Source organism: Cuculus canorus, chromosome 19 (genome assembly GCF_017976375.1).
Source record: "Cuculus canorus isolate bCucCan1 chromosome 19, bCucCan1.pri, whole genome shotgun sequence".
Classification (NCBI taxonomy): domain Eukaryota; kingdom Metazoa; phylum Chordata; class Aves; order Cuculiformes; family Cuculidae; genus Cuculus; species Cuculus canorus.
In genome coordinates, this window is record NC_071419.1 from 12556913 (window position 1) to 12574984 (window position 18072).

Below are 18072 nucleotides of genomic sequence, written 5' to 3' on the forward strand. Positions count from 1 at the left end.
ACCCTCACAGCAACAAAGCCCAGCCCCTGCTCTGCTCCGAGAGCGCGGGAACACAGTGGAGATCCGCCACGCACAGCTGCCTCCTTAGGTCAGAGGGAGGAAAGTCCCAGTCCCCAAGGCGTGCAGCTGCAGAGCAAATCAGGAATTTTGGGAGCCCCACCCCTTCCCATCACACCAGGTCTCCCCGCAAGGGAGCATCTGGCTCCAATCAGTCCTGCCTTGGAAGACGCTCCATTGGCTGTGCCGGCAGCAGGGAGCACCCACGCCAGGCTAGGGTCACGGCCGCAGGGTGACAACAGCCCTAGCAGGGCCCTGGCAGGACACCGGAGCTGAGCCAGGATGCCGTGCTCGATTCCATCCATGATGGAGATGTTGGGGGCCCCTGGCACAGCTGCGGCCCTGGTGTCCGCCTGGGAATGAGCTGGGATGCTGCAGCAGAGGCTCACCCAGGGCTGCAGAGGGTAGGACAGACCCTGTCCGCTGCCACTTGGGTGCACATATGTGCTTCACTGTGCCTCAAGTGTCAGTGGGAACCAAAACTCTCCTGTGGCCGCTGCCAGGGAGGAGGAACGGAGAGCATGGAGCACGCGCCAGGTAATGCTGCTAAGGCACAGCCAGTTTTATCTCTGGCAAGAGGAGAAAAGCACTGGTGAGCTGGAGCCTGGGTTACAGGCAGGGCTGCGACCACAAGGTGGGGGGATGGACTGGGGCAGGAGACCACCTGATGAGCGCACCAGGGGATGAGCAAGAGGTGCCCAGTACCAGCTCTCAGTTCTGGGATGGGCAAAGCACCTCCTTAGCCAAGACATCCCTGCATGGCCCAGCTCCCTGTCCTGGTGAGGCTCAGCTTCAGGCCCTGGGGGCTTCTCCAGGTCTTCAGATCCTCAGTTCTTCTCCCCTGGATTTGCACGGGCAAGAGCAAGCAAGTGGGTGCAGAGCGTGTTTGCTGACAGTGTGCTGGGTGCTGGAGCTGCTGCAAACTGCTCGGGGCAGCACGGACCTGCAGTGGCCAGAGCAGATTCTGACCGTGTGGCAGGGAAGAAAATAAAAAAGCACAAAACGTACAGGCTGGGCCCCAAGATGCATCTGTTCCTGCTGGCATTTGGGATAATTGCTCTGCCGGGAGAGTGGCCCTTCTGTCAGGGGGTAGCTGGGCACGCAGCCCAGCTTCCAAGGGCGTGAGAAGGGCATGGAGCTGGGCAGGAGAAGAGAGGGAAACTACAAATAGACCTGGCTGACTGGATCTTTCCCAAACCACATGGCTGAGGACACAGAGGATGAGATCCTGCATCCCCTGCGGCAGCTTGAGGGCAGGGCACGTCTCAGTGCTGAGCTCAGACGAGGGCCAAACACGCTCTGCTCCCAGTACCAGTCCCTCCATCACAAGGCTCCAGCAGCAGGGACTCCCACATGCTCTCTTCCTGGCACTGCAGTCAATGCCTGGTGAGATGAGTGCGGACTACATGGTGCTGCACCTGGGTTTAACACCTTGAGCGTGGAGGTGCTGCTCTGAGGTGCGTTGGAAGGAGCATCTCCAGTTATTCCCACTGCAGACTTCATGCAACAGTTTCCAGATGTGACCAGAGCCCCAGCAGCAGGTTCACAGATCTGTGCAAACCCAGCTCTAGCAGGTGCAGAGGCTGAAGAGAAGGGAAGATATCCACCCATGTCACCCAGCACATCATTTCAGTGGCTACCATTCCAGGTCTGGTGGCTCCCGGAGCATCACTACAGAGGTGACAGCCCCAGTGTTCATGGTGCCTGAGTGGACACAGCCCAGACCAAAGACGGTCAGGCACGAGTGGGACCCAGAAGCAGTGCAGCCAGGACAAGGCCAGCAGCCCCACGGGAAGGGAGCCCAGGGCCAGCCCTGCCAGCCCACGGCCAGGACAGTGCCCTGGACCACGAGGAGAGCTGCCCTGGCTCTGCACAGAGCAGGGACAATGATCCTCTCTGTCCTTTGAAAGCTCTCACAGGCTTTGCATCCAAGCAAAGACATGAAATGGGAACTGAGGGCAATTATCGGCTGCTCCCCCCTGGCCCTGTCCGGGACGCGTGGTTGCTCTCACACCACTTAAAAGAGGCCGCAGCAAAGATCTCTCTCCCAGCTGCGGGGGACTTGGCTGCAGTCCCTGTCCTGGCAGGGGTGGCACGGGCAGCTCAGCCCTGGTGGGCTCTGCAGGGCACTGGGGGCCCAAGGAAGGTGCCTCTGGCTGCCGTGGAGCCCTGGGCTCACCCCGAGCAGGTGTCACAGCAAGATGTGCCACAGCAGGATGTGCCGCAGGTACTGGGCCAGCCAGGTCCCCTCCAGCAAGGAGCGACTGCAGAGCATCAGATTCCCAACGGCCTCCTCGGGGCCAGCTCCGAGAGAGGGAGCTTGGAAAGAAATAAGAAGTTGTGAACGGCACCAGCATGGCCTGAGGAGTAGGAGTCCCCAGCACAGCTTCTGGAGGAGCTGCCAGATGAAGCTACAAGCACTACAACGGGTGCTGGTGGCTTCATGACCCCTTCCCACAGCAGCCAGGAGAGATTGGAGGTCCCCAGCACAGAGCACAGGGAAGCCCAGGAGGGACAGGAAAGGGCATGGGAACACAGCCCGGAGCAGATGCCCTGGGCTCCTTGTGCTTAAGCCGTCAATGTGCAGCCTCAGCTCCCACCACACGCCATGGGAGAGGACAGACAGGCACTCCAAAGCTCACAGCAGTAGACGGGCAGATTTAGGCAGAGAGACACAAGGATAAATAGTTCACCCCACTTTATTACCCCTACAGACCCTCCTCATAAAGACGGTCACTTTGAATTAAACCTCAGGCAAAACAGGCACTGGACACCAGCGGTGGGCACCAATGCCCAGAGGACAACTAACACCTTACTCCTGCAGACAGGGGACAGGGCTAGCCATGGCCTCGCTCCTCCTCTCCCACCCTGGCACCCTGCTGACACCCACAGCGCAGCAGACATGAGGGCAGGCACAAGGATTCATGCCTTTCAGTGAGATTCAGGTCAAGATCCATCTCAGAGAGGAGCTGGATGGGACAGATTAGAACAGTAGTGAGAAAGGAACTCGTCTGCATGGTGCCCAGGGCAGGGCAGACCATGCACCTTCTGCCCAGCTCAGTGCTTTGTGCCATAGCATTGCGTCAGGGAAGTCAGAGCTTGAATCAATGCTGGAGAGAAAGGTCCTGGTCTTGGATATATGGAGGGCCAGGCCTCTGCTACATGGCGGGGTGGGGGAGTGTCGCAAAGATCTCCTCTAAAAGTACCATAAATCCCTAGTACTAAGCCACAGGGGAAGACTTTGGTCAGCTCAGGTGGCATCACCGAGCTGGGTGGGCAGGAGGTATCCGGAGATGCACCGATCTAACGTGACTCACATTTGGACCACCACCCCAGGAGACCAGGAGAGGGGTACAGCTCACACTCAGGCTGTCACGCCTGGAAGACAGCACCCACCACCAGGACAGGCAAAGCTGCCAGTTCTCCACTTGGAGATGTGCAAATGAAAAAGCCCATTAGCCTCTGCTCAGTCACCCACGTGCAGTAAATACAAACCCTTGTCCTAAAGCCCCTCTGTGAAACCAGGCTTGTGCCAGCGTTCTTGCGCTGTAAGACAGCACCTCTGCTTTTAAAGTCATTGTTAAAAAAATATAAACCTGTCACCAAAAAATATAAACCAGAAGTGTCTGCCTCCATCCGCACACAGCCTGAAAGAGCAGCTCAGAAGTACGGGCGACCTCGTCTGGGTCTATGGCTCATTAACTACTGGAGCCTGCAGACATGTAAACAGTGACTATGGCATCTCTACCGCAGACTGGGAGGAGGGATTACGCCAGGAGGAGCACCAGCTTGGGCACTGTGCTGGCCCAGTATAGCCTCATCATCAGGCAGAACTCAGGCAGCAGAGCGGGGCCAGACATATCCCACTGGATTTTCAATCTTGTCTTCCAACAGCAGGACAAGCAGGGGCCAAGCCACCATGCAAAGGCGAGGCTTGCCCAGAGCGTTGAAGATGCATTACTTTTTCCAAGAGCAGCCAAACTTCAGCCTAAGTCAGGCCCATGGGCACGGCAGCTCCCTCTGCCCGAGCAGTAGGGGCAGCAGCTGCTTCCCCGGCACACCAGGGATCATGGGGACTGGGGCTTTAATCCCTGCAGTCTTTTGAAATAGAAAAAGAGCAGCTTGAGAGCAGCACGGCTGGAAAGCCCAGCAGAGAGCAGTGCAAGGGTGCTCCCCAGGTAGGGTCAGCGAAACACCTTCCCAGCTTCCTCCTGCAGTGATGCCACTGGCAGCTCCAGACCTCAAGATACAACATCTGGAGCAATGGGTGCGGTGGGTTCTGGGCAAGAGTCCCATTAGAGCCCCGGGAAGCTCAACGATGTAGAGCAGAGTGCTAGATGAAAGTGGAGTCCAGCTGGCTTGTTTCATGGTTATTGCGGGCACGAGCCTCAAAGAGCTGCTTGATTAGAGCAGATTTCTCCTGCTCCAGCTGGGTGATGCGTTCACTCTTGTCGCTCACCTCCTGCACAGGACAGAGGAGGGAAACGCCGACACAATTGCTGTGCTGCAGGTGCTGGGATGTGAACCCCAGCAGCGAGCCCAGCCCTGGCAGGGTGGGTGCCCCTCTCCCAGCAGCCCAGCTCGCAGAGCCCAGCCGCAGTGTCTGCACCCTCCCATTATCTGCATTCGCCACAGTCTCCTCCCTCTGGCAGGAATTTCTTATCCCTGCCCACGGACCCTTACCCAGCAAACAGCTAGACACAGCTGAATGACAGAGGGTCTCCAGGCACAGCCCACACATCCTTCTCTGGGATGGCCAAGGATGGCCAAGTGGAAGGAACACTCTCCACTGCCTCGTATTCCTTCCCTGGCCCAATCCCCCCCCCCCAGGTGCATCTCCTTCCCCCATACCCTCACTCACCTTGGTGAGGAGCCGGTTTTGCTCCTTCAGCATGTTGATGGCTTGTTGGGAGCCTGATGAGGCTGGGGACGTCGTGGCGACCGGCCTGCTCAGAGCTGAGGAGGGGTTTGCTGGCTGCAGAGAAGATGAAGGGAAGGCATGACATGGAGAGCATCCTTCCTGGTGGCCCTCCCCAGCAATTCTCCAAGGCCAGAAGCTGTTTCCGTGGTACACGGGCAACTCAGAGAAGCCCAGTACAGGATTAAGTCCCAGCACACAGTAGGGCATTCAGCAAGGCAGGCAGAGGTGGGAAATAGGCCCACCCGTGTGCCCAGATCCTGCCAGTGTGCCCAGGACAGCCAGCTCTGAGAGGGCTGACTCGGCACCTCAGCAGGATGACAACAGCTACACCTTTTTGGAGAGCTCCTTTAGTCCCCCAAACATTTGAGCATCCTTCAGACCAGCTGGGGACCAGCTGTGCTGTCCTCTTGGCCATCCCCAATCTTGCCCACGGGGCTAAGTCATCTTCCTAGAGCCTAAGGAAACTCTGGCAGCTCCGATGTCAGCCCAGCCAGCAGCACAAGGTGGGGAACAGTGTGCGTCCAAAGCTCACGCAAACAACTACAAGCAGCTCATCTGCCACTCTTACCTTGCCGACAGTGGAAAGGAGGTCACCCAGGGAGCGGTTCACCTCCTGCAGCTTGGGGACCAGGCACCCCAGGTGGCTCTGGCTGCCCTCAGGAAGGAACTCCTGTGATTGGAGAGGAAGAAGAGGCGCTGGGGCTGGCTCCAAAGCCCCAGTGCACCCCCAGACCCTACCAAGCAGATGGGCACCCCAAGAACAAGCCTCAAACTCACAGCACTGGTTTTGTTCTTCCCTAGAAGCCTCTGGCGTTCCTGCATGAGCTGGATGTGCTGGTGGTACCACTCCCGGGCGCGCTCTACCAGCTCCAGACCCTGCAGCAGGAAATCCTTCTCCTGTTCCAGCTCCTTCATGTGCTTCAGCTGCAGGACAGAACGTGCAAAGATGCCATGCCCATCCCACCAAAGCCTGGTCAAGCCCCTTGTGGTTTCTTCACAAGACACAGAGGGATAGGGATATGGGCAGGGCTCTCGGCCCATCTTTGCATGAGTGGGATGATGGTTGCTGCCTGTTGCTGCTTTGGGGGAAGAGTTCTCCAGCTTGGGAGAAGAATCAAAGCTGGTGAAAAACAGTCCAGCCACCTCCACCCTCCTGCTCCCCACTCCAGAAGGGGGTTTATCTGCCTTATATTTGCCCAGGAATGCAGCAAGAACAGGGCCTGCAGCTACCCCCCGAGTCCCCCAAGGCTGCTAGTGCCAGCCAGCAGCACAAACACACACAGCTTTCAGCAAGCAGCCAAGCTGAACAGGCAAGTGGAAGCCAAGGGAAAACCTGCCTGCTGCTTCCCACACTATTTTATCCCCAAGGCACCCCAAGCCGAGCAGAGCACAGTGTACCTTTCTGCTGAGTGTTTCTGCCAATCTTTTAGACTCGAGCACCTGGAGAGGGAGCTGGGGACATTTATGCGCCTGAAGCACAGCTACAAGGGTGCCCAGGGCTCCTGCCCCCCTGTGACCAGGAGAGTGGGACCCCGGGCTGTGGCTCAGCTGCGGCAGGGCAGGCAGCTTGGCCCCTCCAGTGTGCGCGGGGCTGGAGCAGCAGTTGGTGACCCAGGGGACATGGGGACCCCTACCTGGCTGCCACCTTCTCCTGCAGCCCCTCGGCACTGCACTGCCATGAGTGACCACAGAGGTGGTGAGAGAAGAGGGGACAACCCTGGGGAATATAGTGACCAGTGCAGCGACTCTTTCATCAGCCCTCACCCAGCGAGCCCAGAGCTCCTGCTTCTCTTCTCCAGAGCCATGTCATCAGCTCCCCCAAGCTCCTGCCCCATCTCCACACCAAGAGCACATGGAGCTGCCTGCCTCACTGCCTCTACCTTCTCTGCCACAAAACCGCCTGCGCTCCAAGAGAGACACCTCCAGGCACCAGCGGCACTTCCATAAAATCACAGAATGGTTTGGGTTGGAAGGGACCTCAAAGCCCATCCAGTTTCACCCCCTGCCACAGGCAGGAACACCTCCCACTGAATCCGGTTGCTCCAAGCCCCATCCAACCTGGCCTTGAACACCTCCAGGGATGGGGCAGCCACCACTGCTCTGGGCAACCTGGGCCAGAGCCTCCCCACCCTCATTGTGAAGAATTTCTCCCTAACATCTAATCTACATCTTCTCCCTTCCAATTTAAAACAGTTCACCCTCATCCTGTCCCTGCACTCCCTGATCAAGAGCCCCTCTCCGGCTTTCCTGGAGCCCCTTTCAGCACTGGAAGCTGCTCTGAGGTCTCCCTGCAGCCTTCTCTTCTCCAGGAAGAACAACCCCAACTCTCTCAGACTGTCCTTAGAGCAGAGATGCTCCAGCCCTCAGATCACCCAGACTTGATCACTCAGAAGCTGCTGGATTCTCCAGAACCTCTCCCGCTGCTTTGGAGAGCATCTGGACAGGGAGGATTAATCTCAGAAGTGACCTTGAACAGATCTTCATCCCTGGGGACAAGCGAGACCATACACCAAGAGACCATACACCATACACTTAAGGCCACCAGCACTTCCCCATCCCCACTACCAGCCCCAATGCCTTCCAGCCATCCCCCCCTTTACACCAGGGCTGCTCTTGCTCCCACTGCTCCTGGAAACACTGTTTGCAACACAAGAACCCCCCACCTCCATGCACATACAGACAGACCGAAGAGGACATACCCAGAGGAAGAAGCGCAGAGCCTTGGTGCTATGCAGGCTGTTGCTGAGGGGGATGAAGAAGGTGTTGTAGGTGGCAAAGACCCCCACCCAGCTCGGACTGCACCCCGCGACCGTCTGGCTTGCCCTGCTCTCACCAGCCTTGCTGGCCAGCACGGTGACAGGAGGAAGAGGTAGCATCCCACAGAGGAGTGAGACATTACTGTCTCTGCTGGGTGTGGGGACAGGCGACATCTCGCTAAGGACAGGAAGCTCTAGGTTAGAGAGAGCTTCTGGGGCAGGAGAAGGACAGAAGTCTGCACTACCCAGGATAGAAAGGGACGGGACAGTGCCGTGCCCTGGGCTGCATGCAAATGAAAGCACTGAGCCTCTCCCAGAAGATCTCATCCCAACTACGCCCTGTGGCCACGGGGAAATCAGGGCGATCGATGATGGACTGGCTGAAAAACACCAGCTGAGGGGACTTCAGCTCTGGTGGCACGAAAGGTCCTGGAGCTGTGCTGCAGTCCCCTCACCTCTGTTTCGCTGCCCAGGATGAACCCATCCTAGCACACCCTGGGGTGCAGGATGGATATCAGACCTCCACCCCCTGGGCTTTAGCAAATCAGCCCAATCACAGCAAGTGCCTGGTCTCTGCGCCTTACAGGGGAGGCAACAGCTCCATCCTGCACAGGGATTTGGCCCTTGCTGGACTCAAACCTTCTCCAACTCTCTCTTTAGGCTCAGAAGTGGGATTAGTGCCCAAAGGCTCCTGCTGGGGTGCCAGGGGAGGCTTCTCACCTGCAGGACAGGGACAGACAGCCCTGCTCTGGAGGAAGGGGCTCACAAAAGGCAGTGCAGCACTCAGGTACCAAGGGAGGGGGGAAGAAAGGCAGCGTAGCTCCCTCCCACTGCCACCACAACAGCTTGGGGAAAGAGAGGCAAGGGCAACACAACCCCAGCTCTTGGCAAGGCACCCTGGTCACCAGCCCATCCTTGCCAGTACCAGGAATACTTTGCGCTCACAGCAGTGCTGGGCTCCAGCCTGGCCTGCAAGCACAGCGAAAAGCCCCACCGGGAAAGGAGGGATCTTCCCAACCAGCAACCCACAGACACCAAAACCCTGAGAACCAGAGACCCTCCCCATCCTCCTTGCCAGCACTGCTCAGCAGGGCCCACCTCAGTCCTGAAGCACTCCAACCCCCTGCATGGCTGCAAGCCCAGCAAACCAGGTGAGCACAACTCTCCCACCCCAGGCCAGGTGTCAAAGCATGTTATGTTAAGACAAAAAGGGGAGATTGAGATTACATTTTAGGAAGAAATTTGTTACTATGAGGGTGGGGAGGCTCTGGCCCTGGTTGCCCAGAGCAGTGGTGGCTGCCCCATCCCTGGAGGTGTTCAAGGCCAGGTTGGACAGGGCTTGGAGCAACCAGGTCCAGTGGGAGGTGTCCCTGCCCATGGCAGGGGGGTGGAACAAGATGAGCTTTGAGGTTGCTTCCAACTTGAACCATTCTATGATTCTATGACTATGTCCTCCGAGGCCAGCGCTAGGCTGCAATCGATGCTGCCCGAGCCACTGGTCAGCCCAGCTGGGCTTGGGAAGCCAGGTGACAGGGTGTGAGGAGCGGAAGTGCAGAGGTGACAGTTGCAGTCTCGGCAGCACCTCTGACACCATCTGGAGCTCAGCCCACCAATCGCTCTTCCTGCAGGCCGAGTCCTGGCTCTCTTCCCAGGAAAATACAACTTAAGCTTGTGGGCAACATGCCCAGGCAGCTCCTCCATCCCACTTGGGAGCAGCAGAGATCCCTACATCCCGGCAATCTGATCTAAGTCTCTCTACTCAGGGATGGAGAGGGGAGCTGTTCCCTCCATCGTGGGGTGCTCGGCCAAATCCAATGCTGATTTCTCCGTATTACTGGCAGAAAGTGTCTCAGGAGCCAGAAGGACCAACATGTCTGAGCCTCGAGCTACAGAGAACATCTGGCAAGGGACACAGCCCAGCGCTACTGCTCACCAGTGCAGACTGGACTTGACCTGACCTGTGCTTGAAAGGTCCAGACAGCCACCTGTTCCTGCACCTACATGTTTGCCTTTCCCTGCCCAAGGTCTTGCCCATGAGGAAGGCAGCCATGCAGTCACACACAGGCTCTGCAGGCTGAGCCCAGTCCATGGGCAGGCAGGGGAACACATGCTTCCTCCCTGTCCAGCACCATTTTGGGACAGAAAGTGCCTCAGAAGTAACGGCAGGACCTCTGCATACACCAACAGAGCTTTATATCCAAAACATCAGGATCTGCCAAACACCCCACAGCTGCAGGGTGGGCAGTGGGGAGCCACAGCCCAGAAAGACCTGGAGGCAGCAGTGAGGGACTCCTGGAATTCCCCCTCCCCCAGAGACCACAGGCCCCTTTGCTGGAGCCCCTTACCACACTGAAGTCCACGCCATTGGTGATGGTGTGCCTCCGGTGTTCCGCACGTCCCCTCTGATGCCTTCGAGTGTCCCCAGCCCCTGGGTGGCTACCATCTCCCTGGGATTGGCCAGCAGCCTTAGCATCACCACCTGGAACACAGGAAAGCATTGGGCCAACAGGTGCTTGCAACAAAAACCTCCCCAAGACCATTGCTGTTGGACTCTCTGCAGCGTGGTCTTGCAAAGAGACATGGCAGGGAGCAGCAGAGCAAAGCCCCAGCCCACGTGCCTGCTCACATCTCCGTAGGACAGGGCAGACTTCAGCAACCACTTCCTTGGATACACCAGGCTGGGAACAGACCTTAGTGTCACCTTCTACAAAAAGCAGGCAGCTTCCAGGCAATGCTGTTTCAGTCCTGGCACAGGCAATTAAACCATCAATTAATTAAACGCTCATCCTGTCCTCAAGGGACCTCTGGCTTCTACCCAGGTGACACAGGCTTTGCCAGGATTTTTACTCCTTCCCAAGACAGGTCCTGCTTGGTGACAGACTTGCAAGCAGACACGTATGTCCCCCAGATCCCTCTGTGGTCTGACGACATTGCTCATCAGGCTGTAAGTTGTCCACAATTTTATTAAAATCCCAACATCAGAACAGGTAGGACATGGAGCTGTTGGAGCGAGTCCAGAGGGGGCCACAGAGACGATGCGAGGGCTGGAACACCTCCTGTACAAGGCTGAGAGAGTTGGGGTTCTTCAGCCTGGAGAAGAGAAGGCTCTGGGGAGAACTTAGAGCAGCTTCCAGTGCTGAAAGGGGCTCCAGGAAAGCTGGGCGGGGGGTGTTCTTGATCAGGGAGTGCAGGGATAGCATGAGGGAGAATGATTTTCAGCTGAAAGAGGGGAGATTGAGATGAGATCTTGGGAAGAAATGTTTTCCTGAGAGGGTGAGGAGGCCCTGGCCCAGGTTGCCCATAGCAGTGGTGGCTGCCCCATCCCTGGAGGTGTTCAAGGCCAGGTTGGATGGGGCTTTGAGCAACCAGATCCAGTGGGAGGTGTCCCTGCCCATGGCAGGGGGATGGAACTGGATGGGCTTTGAGGTTCTTTCTAATCCAAACGATTCCATGATTCTATCCTATTTTGCAAAGGACAGATCTACTACAAACACAACGCCGGTGCAAATCCATGCCCAACCTATTTTTGCAGACTGAGTTCATTCTGGCAGGTTTGAGGCTGGCTCAGACACCTCCCACCTGGGCTGCCTGTACGGCAGAGCAGGTATTGACTGGGCACCTGCAATAAAGGCAGCACGAAGTGCTCAGCAAACTTGCCAGAAATGTAGCCCTGCGGCCACGGCCAAGCTGGCAGAGCACCTCCCTGCCACCCCGAACGCAGTGTTGGGGCAGCCAGGGTTGCAGCCAGCACCCTCCCCGACGTGCCCGGGCAGCCCTCCTACCACACCTCCTTTCCTGCCCCAGTCTCCCGCTGAGTCCCCAGCAGATCCTGTCCTGTGCTCTCCTCACGGCTGCAGATCACCCTGCCCTCTACAGCTCTCCTCCAGACTTGCTTTCCCAACGTGGCTTTCAAAGAGAAGCAGCGCAGAAGTACACAGAAAAGGCAGACAGAGAGGCAGCTGGGGAAAACTTTTCCTTGACACCACTCTCCATGTATGTCCCAGGTGGCTGGCACAGGTCTGGCACATTCCCTGCTGAGCAGGCAGGGCATAGCATCACCCGGGCCAGCACATCACTGCCTACTGCTCCACAAGTCTCCTCAGCCAAGCACACAGACACAATGCAAGAGATATGGAATGGATACGGGGCAGGAGAGGGGAGCTGAGGCCACAGGAGACACCCTTCATCTTGACGGCAACAAGATCTGGGATAGCGGCACCACACTGGGGCTGCCTGTGCTGCCACGTTTGCACCGGGTTCAGCGACGGGAGCTGGGAGCAGGCTCTGGGGGCAGCGGGCAACACTGCACAAGCCCCTCCTTGAGCCTGTCACTTCGTGTCATTAGGGAAAGAGGTCACCATGGCATGGGAAAATCTTCCTTCTTATCCATTATGGCATCCTGCTTCTCCTACCAGCAGTGGCTGCAGTGCAGGCAGGCTTTCAGCACATCAATAAACACCTAGTCTTTGATATCACCTGTCCATCCATTCTGTCAGCTGCCTTTGCTTTCAGACACTCACACCTATCTGTGAGGAACACAGCAAGATCAGTGCAATTATCCATATGTTCTCCGAGTAGACTGGGAGCACATCTTGCTTGGGAAGTTGTGGAACAGCTCCCTGCCATGACTTCTCCTTCCCAGAGTCCCTCTGTCCCTGGAGGGCAAGGGTCCAGCAGACCAAGCAAGCACTCAGAATGGAGCGGACACCTCATGGCCTTTTTACACATTTATGTACCTGTCCTTGGCAATGTTCCCAACAACAACAGCTACCTAGAAAGCCATCCCTCCTCCTGGCCAGGGCCACCAGCCCTCCAGGCAGCTGCTAGAGCCAAGCAGCTCCAGCAGCCAAGGTAGCACTATGCTGGACAGAAGGCAGTGCCCAGGACACCCAAAGACCTCCTGCGGAAGGCACTTTCTGCTCTGTGTTTTAACTTCTTCAGGTCCCAGCTGAAGGTCCCAGCTCACAGGAGAAACCCAAGGGTAAAGTCCTCACCAGCGAGATACTCAGGCCCTGCAAGTCGCCAGTGGTAGGGAAGCCTTCATGGTGACTTCCCTGCCCAGTGACCTCTCCAGTATCAGCCTCACAATCCTTGTGCCTGGCAGATGCTGTGCCTGGCACCCAGCAGCAGCTCCCGGGCTGCCCAGCATTGCTGGGCTGCCGAGATCTTCCAAGAAGCTGGAAGCTGACTTCTTCAGAAGCACCTCTGCCCATATGCTAATGCGGTTAGCAGGGAAGAAGGGGCAGAATCGCCATCTAACTGACTCACTCCACCCCTGTATGTGCCAGGAGGATCATCTGGCCTCAACTTCTGCCATTGTGGCAAGATTCCCATCCAAATCGCCTCTGACATGTGCAGAGGCCATCTGGACCAGAGAGCATAGAATCAGTCGTAGAATGATAGAATCACTAGCCTGAAAAGGACCTTTGAGACCATCAAGTCCAACTGTACCAGTCCACTACTAAATCAGATCCCTAAGCACCTCATCTGCCTGCCTTTTAAATACTTCCAGGGACAGGGACTCCACCACCTCCCTGGGCAGCCTCTGCCAGTGCCCCAGAACCCTTCGGTGAAGGATTTTTTCCTGAAGTCCAATTTGAACCTGCCCTAGTGCAACTTGAGGCCACACCCTCTCATCCTATCTCCTGTCACTTGGGAGAAGAGACCAACACCCACCTCTCTACAACCTCCTTTCAGGCAGTTGTAGACAGTGACAGCCTCCTCTTCTCAGCCTAAACAACCCCAGTTCCCTCAGCCACTCCTCATAGGACTTGTTCTCCAGCCCCTTCACCAGCTTCATTGCTCTTCTCAACACGGTGGCCTCCTATGAGCAACCCCTTCCCCCAGAATCCAGACAGGGAGACTCAGACTCTTTGGGGTTGATGAGCACCAATAGACCATCTCACTACACCTGGTCAGGTTCTTACAGAAGCTGCCTCGTGCAGCTGGAGGCTCAGAGCAGCCTTGAGCCCAAACAATACAATATTAGTGGAGATGGCTTCCTGGATCCATGGGCAGTTCTCAGCACCCAGCAAAATTTCTCTGCAGCAAGGAAGAGCTGCATTCCACCCCAGTGATGTCCACTTCCCTCCTGGCCACTTGAGCAGAACATCCACCCTTTCAAGCTCATCCCAGGAAAACCTCCATGGTAAAAATGAGGCACAGGGCAGCTGTGCAGGATCTGGAGCTAAAAGAGATGCAAGAACTTTGAGTTATAACGTTCATTAAGCTGCTGAATCAACCTGAAATCCAGGCCCCTTGCCAGAATGGGGCCCTGCACAGCAGGAAGCCAGCAGTGAGGGCTGTGGCACTAACCCTGCCCGTAGGCTAAGGGCATCAGAGAACGCCTTGGGTTGGAAGGGACCTTTACAGGTCATCCAGTCCAACGCCCCTGCAGGAGCAGGGACATCTTTAACCAGATCAGGTTCCTCAGAGCCACATCCAACCTGGCCTCGAACACCTCCAGGGATGGGGCAGCCACCACTGCTCTGGGCAACCTGGGCCAGAGCCTCCCCACCCTCGTTGTAAAAAATTTCTTCCTTAAATCCAGTCTAAATCTCTCCTCTCTTAGTTTAAAACCATTACTCCTTGTTCTGTCACAACAGGCCTTGTTAAAAAGCTCCTCCCCAGCTTTCCTGGACCCCTTTCAGCACTGGAAGCTGCTCTAAGGTCTCCCCGCAGCTTTCTCCTCTCAAGGCTGAACAACCAATGTAACATCAGCCTATAATTAAAAGATTCTTAACAACCAGAAAGCTGCTGTAGTCTCTGCTTGTTCCTTTCCAGGGCAGAGCTTTCAAGTCGTTGTTTATTTACCAAGCAAGATTTTTTTCAGGTTTTTCCAGATTTACACTCTTGGTGCTAGAAGAACCAGCCTGCTCAGTGATAGTCCCCTGGATGAGGCTATAGTGAGGAGTCTGGAGGCGAAATGGAAAGCAGGGAACTTCAGCCACGGTTAAAGTTCCTTCTCCACCCAGCAGAAGGGACTGAGAGGGAGCGGGTGGGAAGGGAAACCAGCCCAGGCAACTTTCCCAAGGCAGAGGAAGTCAGCACGCTCAAACATTGCAAGAGCAAACACCAGCTCTGATAGCCAAGCACTTCACAAACCCAGACAAAGAATTATTACCTACACCAGATTAAGTCCAGAAGCCTGGTTCCCTTGTAATATCTCCTGCTGACTAGCAATGAATAAAAGATGCCAATGGCTATAAATTGGGAAGGGGCAGATTTAGACTAGACATAAGGAGGTATTTCTTTACAGGGAGGGTGGTGAGGCCCTGGAACAAGTTGCCCAGAGCAGTGGTGGCTGCCCCATCCCTGGAGGTGTTCAAGGCCAGGTCGGATGGAGCCTTGAGCAGCCTGATGCAGTGGGAGGTGTCTCTGCCCATGGCAGGGGGTTGGAATTAGATGATCTCTAAGGTCCCTTTCAACTCAAACCATTCTACGATTCTATGAAACAGCCTCTCCCTTCCCAAGAGAAGGCCAGTTACAAGTGGGGTTCCCAGGGCTCGGTACTGGGTCCAGGCCTGTTCAATGTCTTTATCAATGACCTGGATGAAGGCATTGAGTGCACCCTTAGCAAGTTTGCAGATGACACTAAGCTGGGTGGAAGCATGGATCTGATCAAGGTTAGGGAGGCTCTGCAAAGGGATCTGAACAGGCTGGACCGCTGGGCTGAGGCCAATGGCATGAGGTTTAACAAGGCCAAATGCCGGGTCCTGCACTTGGGGCACAACAACCCTATGCAGTGCTACAGACTGGGGGAAGAGTGGCTGGAGAGCTGCACGGAGGAGAAGGGCCTGGGGGTAATGGTCGACAGCCGACTGAACATGAGCCAGCAGTGTGCCCAGGTGGCCAAGAAGGCCAATGGCATCTTGGCTTGTATCAGAAACGGTGTGACCAGCAGGTCTAGGGAGGTTATTCTCCCTCTGTACTCGGCACTGGTGAAGCTGCACCTCGAGTACTGTGTTCAGTTCTGGGCCCCTCACCACAAGAAGGATGTTGAGGCTCTGGAGTGTGTCCAGAGAAGAGCAACGAAGCTGGTGAGGGGGCTGGAGAACAAGTCTTATGAGAAGCGCCTGAGAGAGCTGGGGTTGTTTAGCCTGGAGAAGAGGAGGCTGAGGGGAGACCTTATTGCTCTCTACAACTACCTGAAAGGAGGTTGTGGAGAGGAGGGAGCTGGGCTCTTCTCCCAAGTGACAGGGGACAGGACAAGGGGGAATGGCCTGAAGCTCCGTCAGGGGAGGTTCAGGCTGGACATCAGGAAAAAATTTTTCACGGAAAGGGTCATTGGGCACTGGCAGAGGCTGCCCAGGGAGGGGGTTGAATCACCTTCCCTTAGAGGTGTTTAATGGACGGGTGGACGAGGTGCTGAGGGGCATGGTTTAGGGAGTGTTGGGAATGGTTGGACTTGATGACCCAGTGGATCCCTTCCCAACCTGGTGATAGAATCCCAACCTGGTGATTCTATGAAGAGCAGCAAGCCACAGGAGCAGGGCCCCACAGAGCCTGCAGCGGGACCCCTGGTACCGAGGGAGGGCAGAGTCACTAGGGACCCATCGGAGAGCTCGGCAGAGCCCTGGTCCCACCACTGTAACAGTGCTTGGTGACAGCAAAGTGCAGCTCCCTGATGCCTCCCTCCCATTTTGTTTTCGCTTAATCACTTATTATTGTAAATACCATTTGTAATGTTGGAATTATCCAACTAAAAAAGTTGGATTGGTTTTTGCTGATTTTTTTTTTTCCCGAAACATGGATTAAATCGTGACCCAAGCGTTTCTGAGAGGCCTCTCCGCATGGAGCCACCCAAGTGCAGGGCTGCTCTGGGACTGCGGCGCTCGCTCCAGGGAAGCCATGAGGCTCTTGGGAGACCCCAGGACCTGGTAACTCCCAAGCGGAGCAGCAGCATCACCCACCCCGGGGAAGGTCACCTCCACCAGTGACACTCCTGGACATGTCACAGCAAAGCCCTTAATTCCTTCTGTCACGGCTATAAACAGACCCGCTCGCACACCAGCAGGGATGCGAAGGGGAGCACATACCCGGCTGCCATCCCAGTTTGCCCCAGTTTTGCCCCCCAAAGCCACAACCAAACCAGCAGTTGCTTTTAAAGAGTTTCCCACCAGCCTTGCGAGAGGAGCTCGCTGCTGGCTCCGGCCCGGGGCAGAGAATGGGGGAGACGAGCGACCGCAGGGTCCCCCACCGCCCTGCTGCACCCCAGCCTTCAGCCACCGAGCCACCCGCATCCCCAGGGATCCCTGCATCCTGGGACCCCCACATCCCCAGGATCCCTGCATGTTGGGATCCCCACATCACCGGCAACCGCCGGCAACCCGGCATCCCTGCATCCTAGGACCTCTGCAACTCCGGGGACTGCCGGCATCCCCGCACCCTGGGGCCCCCACATCCCCGGGATTTCCGCATCCTGGGACCCCCCACCCTCCGGGAGCTCCGCATCCTGGGATCCCCGCCCCCCTGGGAACCCCTGCATCCCGGGATCCCTGCATCCATGGACCCCCGCCTCCCGGGACCGCCCACCATCCGGGATCGCCGCATCCCAGGGACTGCCTGCAACCCGGGGATCTCCGCATCCCCAAGGACCCCCGCATGCCGGGATCCCCACATCCTAGGAGCCCCGCATCCCCGGGGACCGCCCACCCTTCGGGATCCCCGTATCCCGGGATCCCCGTGTTCCCGGGGATCCCTGCATCCAAGGACTCTGCATCATCCCCGGGGACCCCCGCATCCTGGGACCCCCGCAAACCCGGGGACCCTCGCATTCCGGGATCCCCGCATCATTCCCAGGGATCCCTGCAACCAAGGACCCCCGCATCTCGGGATCCCCGCATCCCCGGGTACCCCCGCATCCCGGGATCCCTGTATCCCCGGGACCCCCGCATCCCCAAGAACCCCGCGAACTACCCCCCTCCGCTCACCTCCGCCGCGGGGCTGCCCCGGTCCCCTCTGCCCGGCCCCGCGGGGGCTCGGGGGCCGCTCGGCGCCGCGGCGGGCGCTGTCGGCGGGGGCCTCGGGCAGGGCCGCGCGCAGCCCCAGCACGAAGCGCTCGAAGGTGAGGAACCCGCTGGGCGGCGCCGCCCGCCGCAACCCCGCCATCACCCCTGCAGGCAGCTCCCGCGCCTCCGCGCCGCGCCAGCGCGACTCGATCTCCCGCAAGTGCACGTAGCCCCGCTGCCGGTCATCCAGGATGTCGAACAGCGTGCGCAGGCTCTGCAGGAACGCGCGGGGCAGCCCCTCGGTGCCGGCGGGCAGCGCCCGCTCCCCGCGCTCCGGGGCCATCGCGCACAGCGGGGCCGGCGCCGCTCCCGAGCGCTGCTGCCCGCG

The 18072-nt window shown here is 57.5% G+C and overlaps 1 protein-coding gene across 1 annotated transcript; it reads right to left on the minus strand.

Annotated features, from left to right (window-relative positions):
• Nucleotides 1–369: 369 nt before the first annotated feature.
• On the minus strand, nucleotides 370–18072 carry SAPCD2 (suppressor APC domain containing 2). The gene is made up of 6 exons (XM_054084427.1): nucleotides 17667–18072; nucleotides 10080–10213; nucleotides 5756–5902; nucleotides 5547–5648; nucleotides 4919–5032; nucleotides 370–4519 (listed from the first exon to the last, which is right to left on the minus strand). Exons 1-6 carry the CDS (start codon nucleotides 18025–18027, stop codon nucleotides 4391–4393), a joined length of 987 nt encoding a protein of 328 aa, XP_053940402.1. The 5' UTR covers nucleotides 18028–18072; the 3' UTR covers nucleotides 370–4390.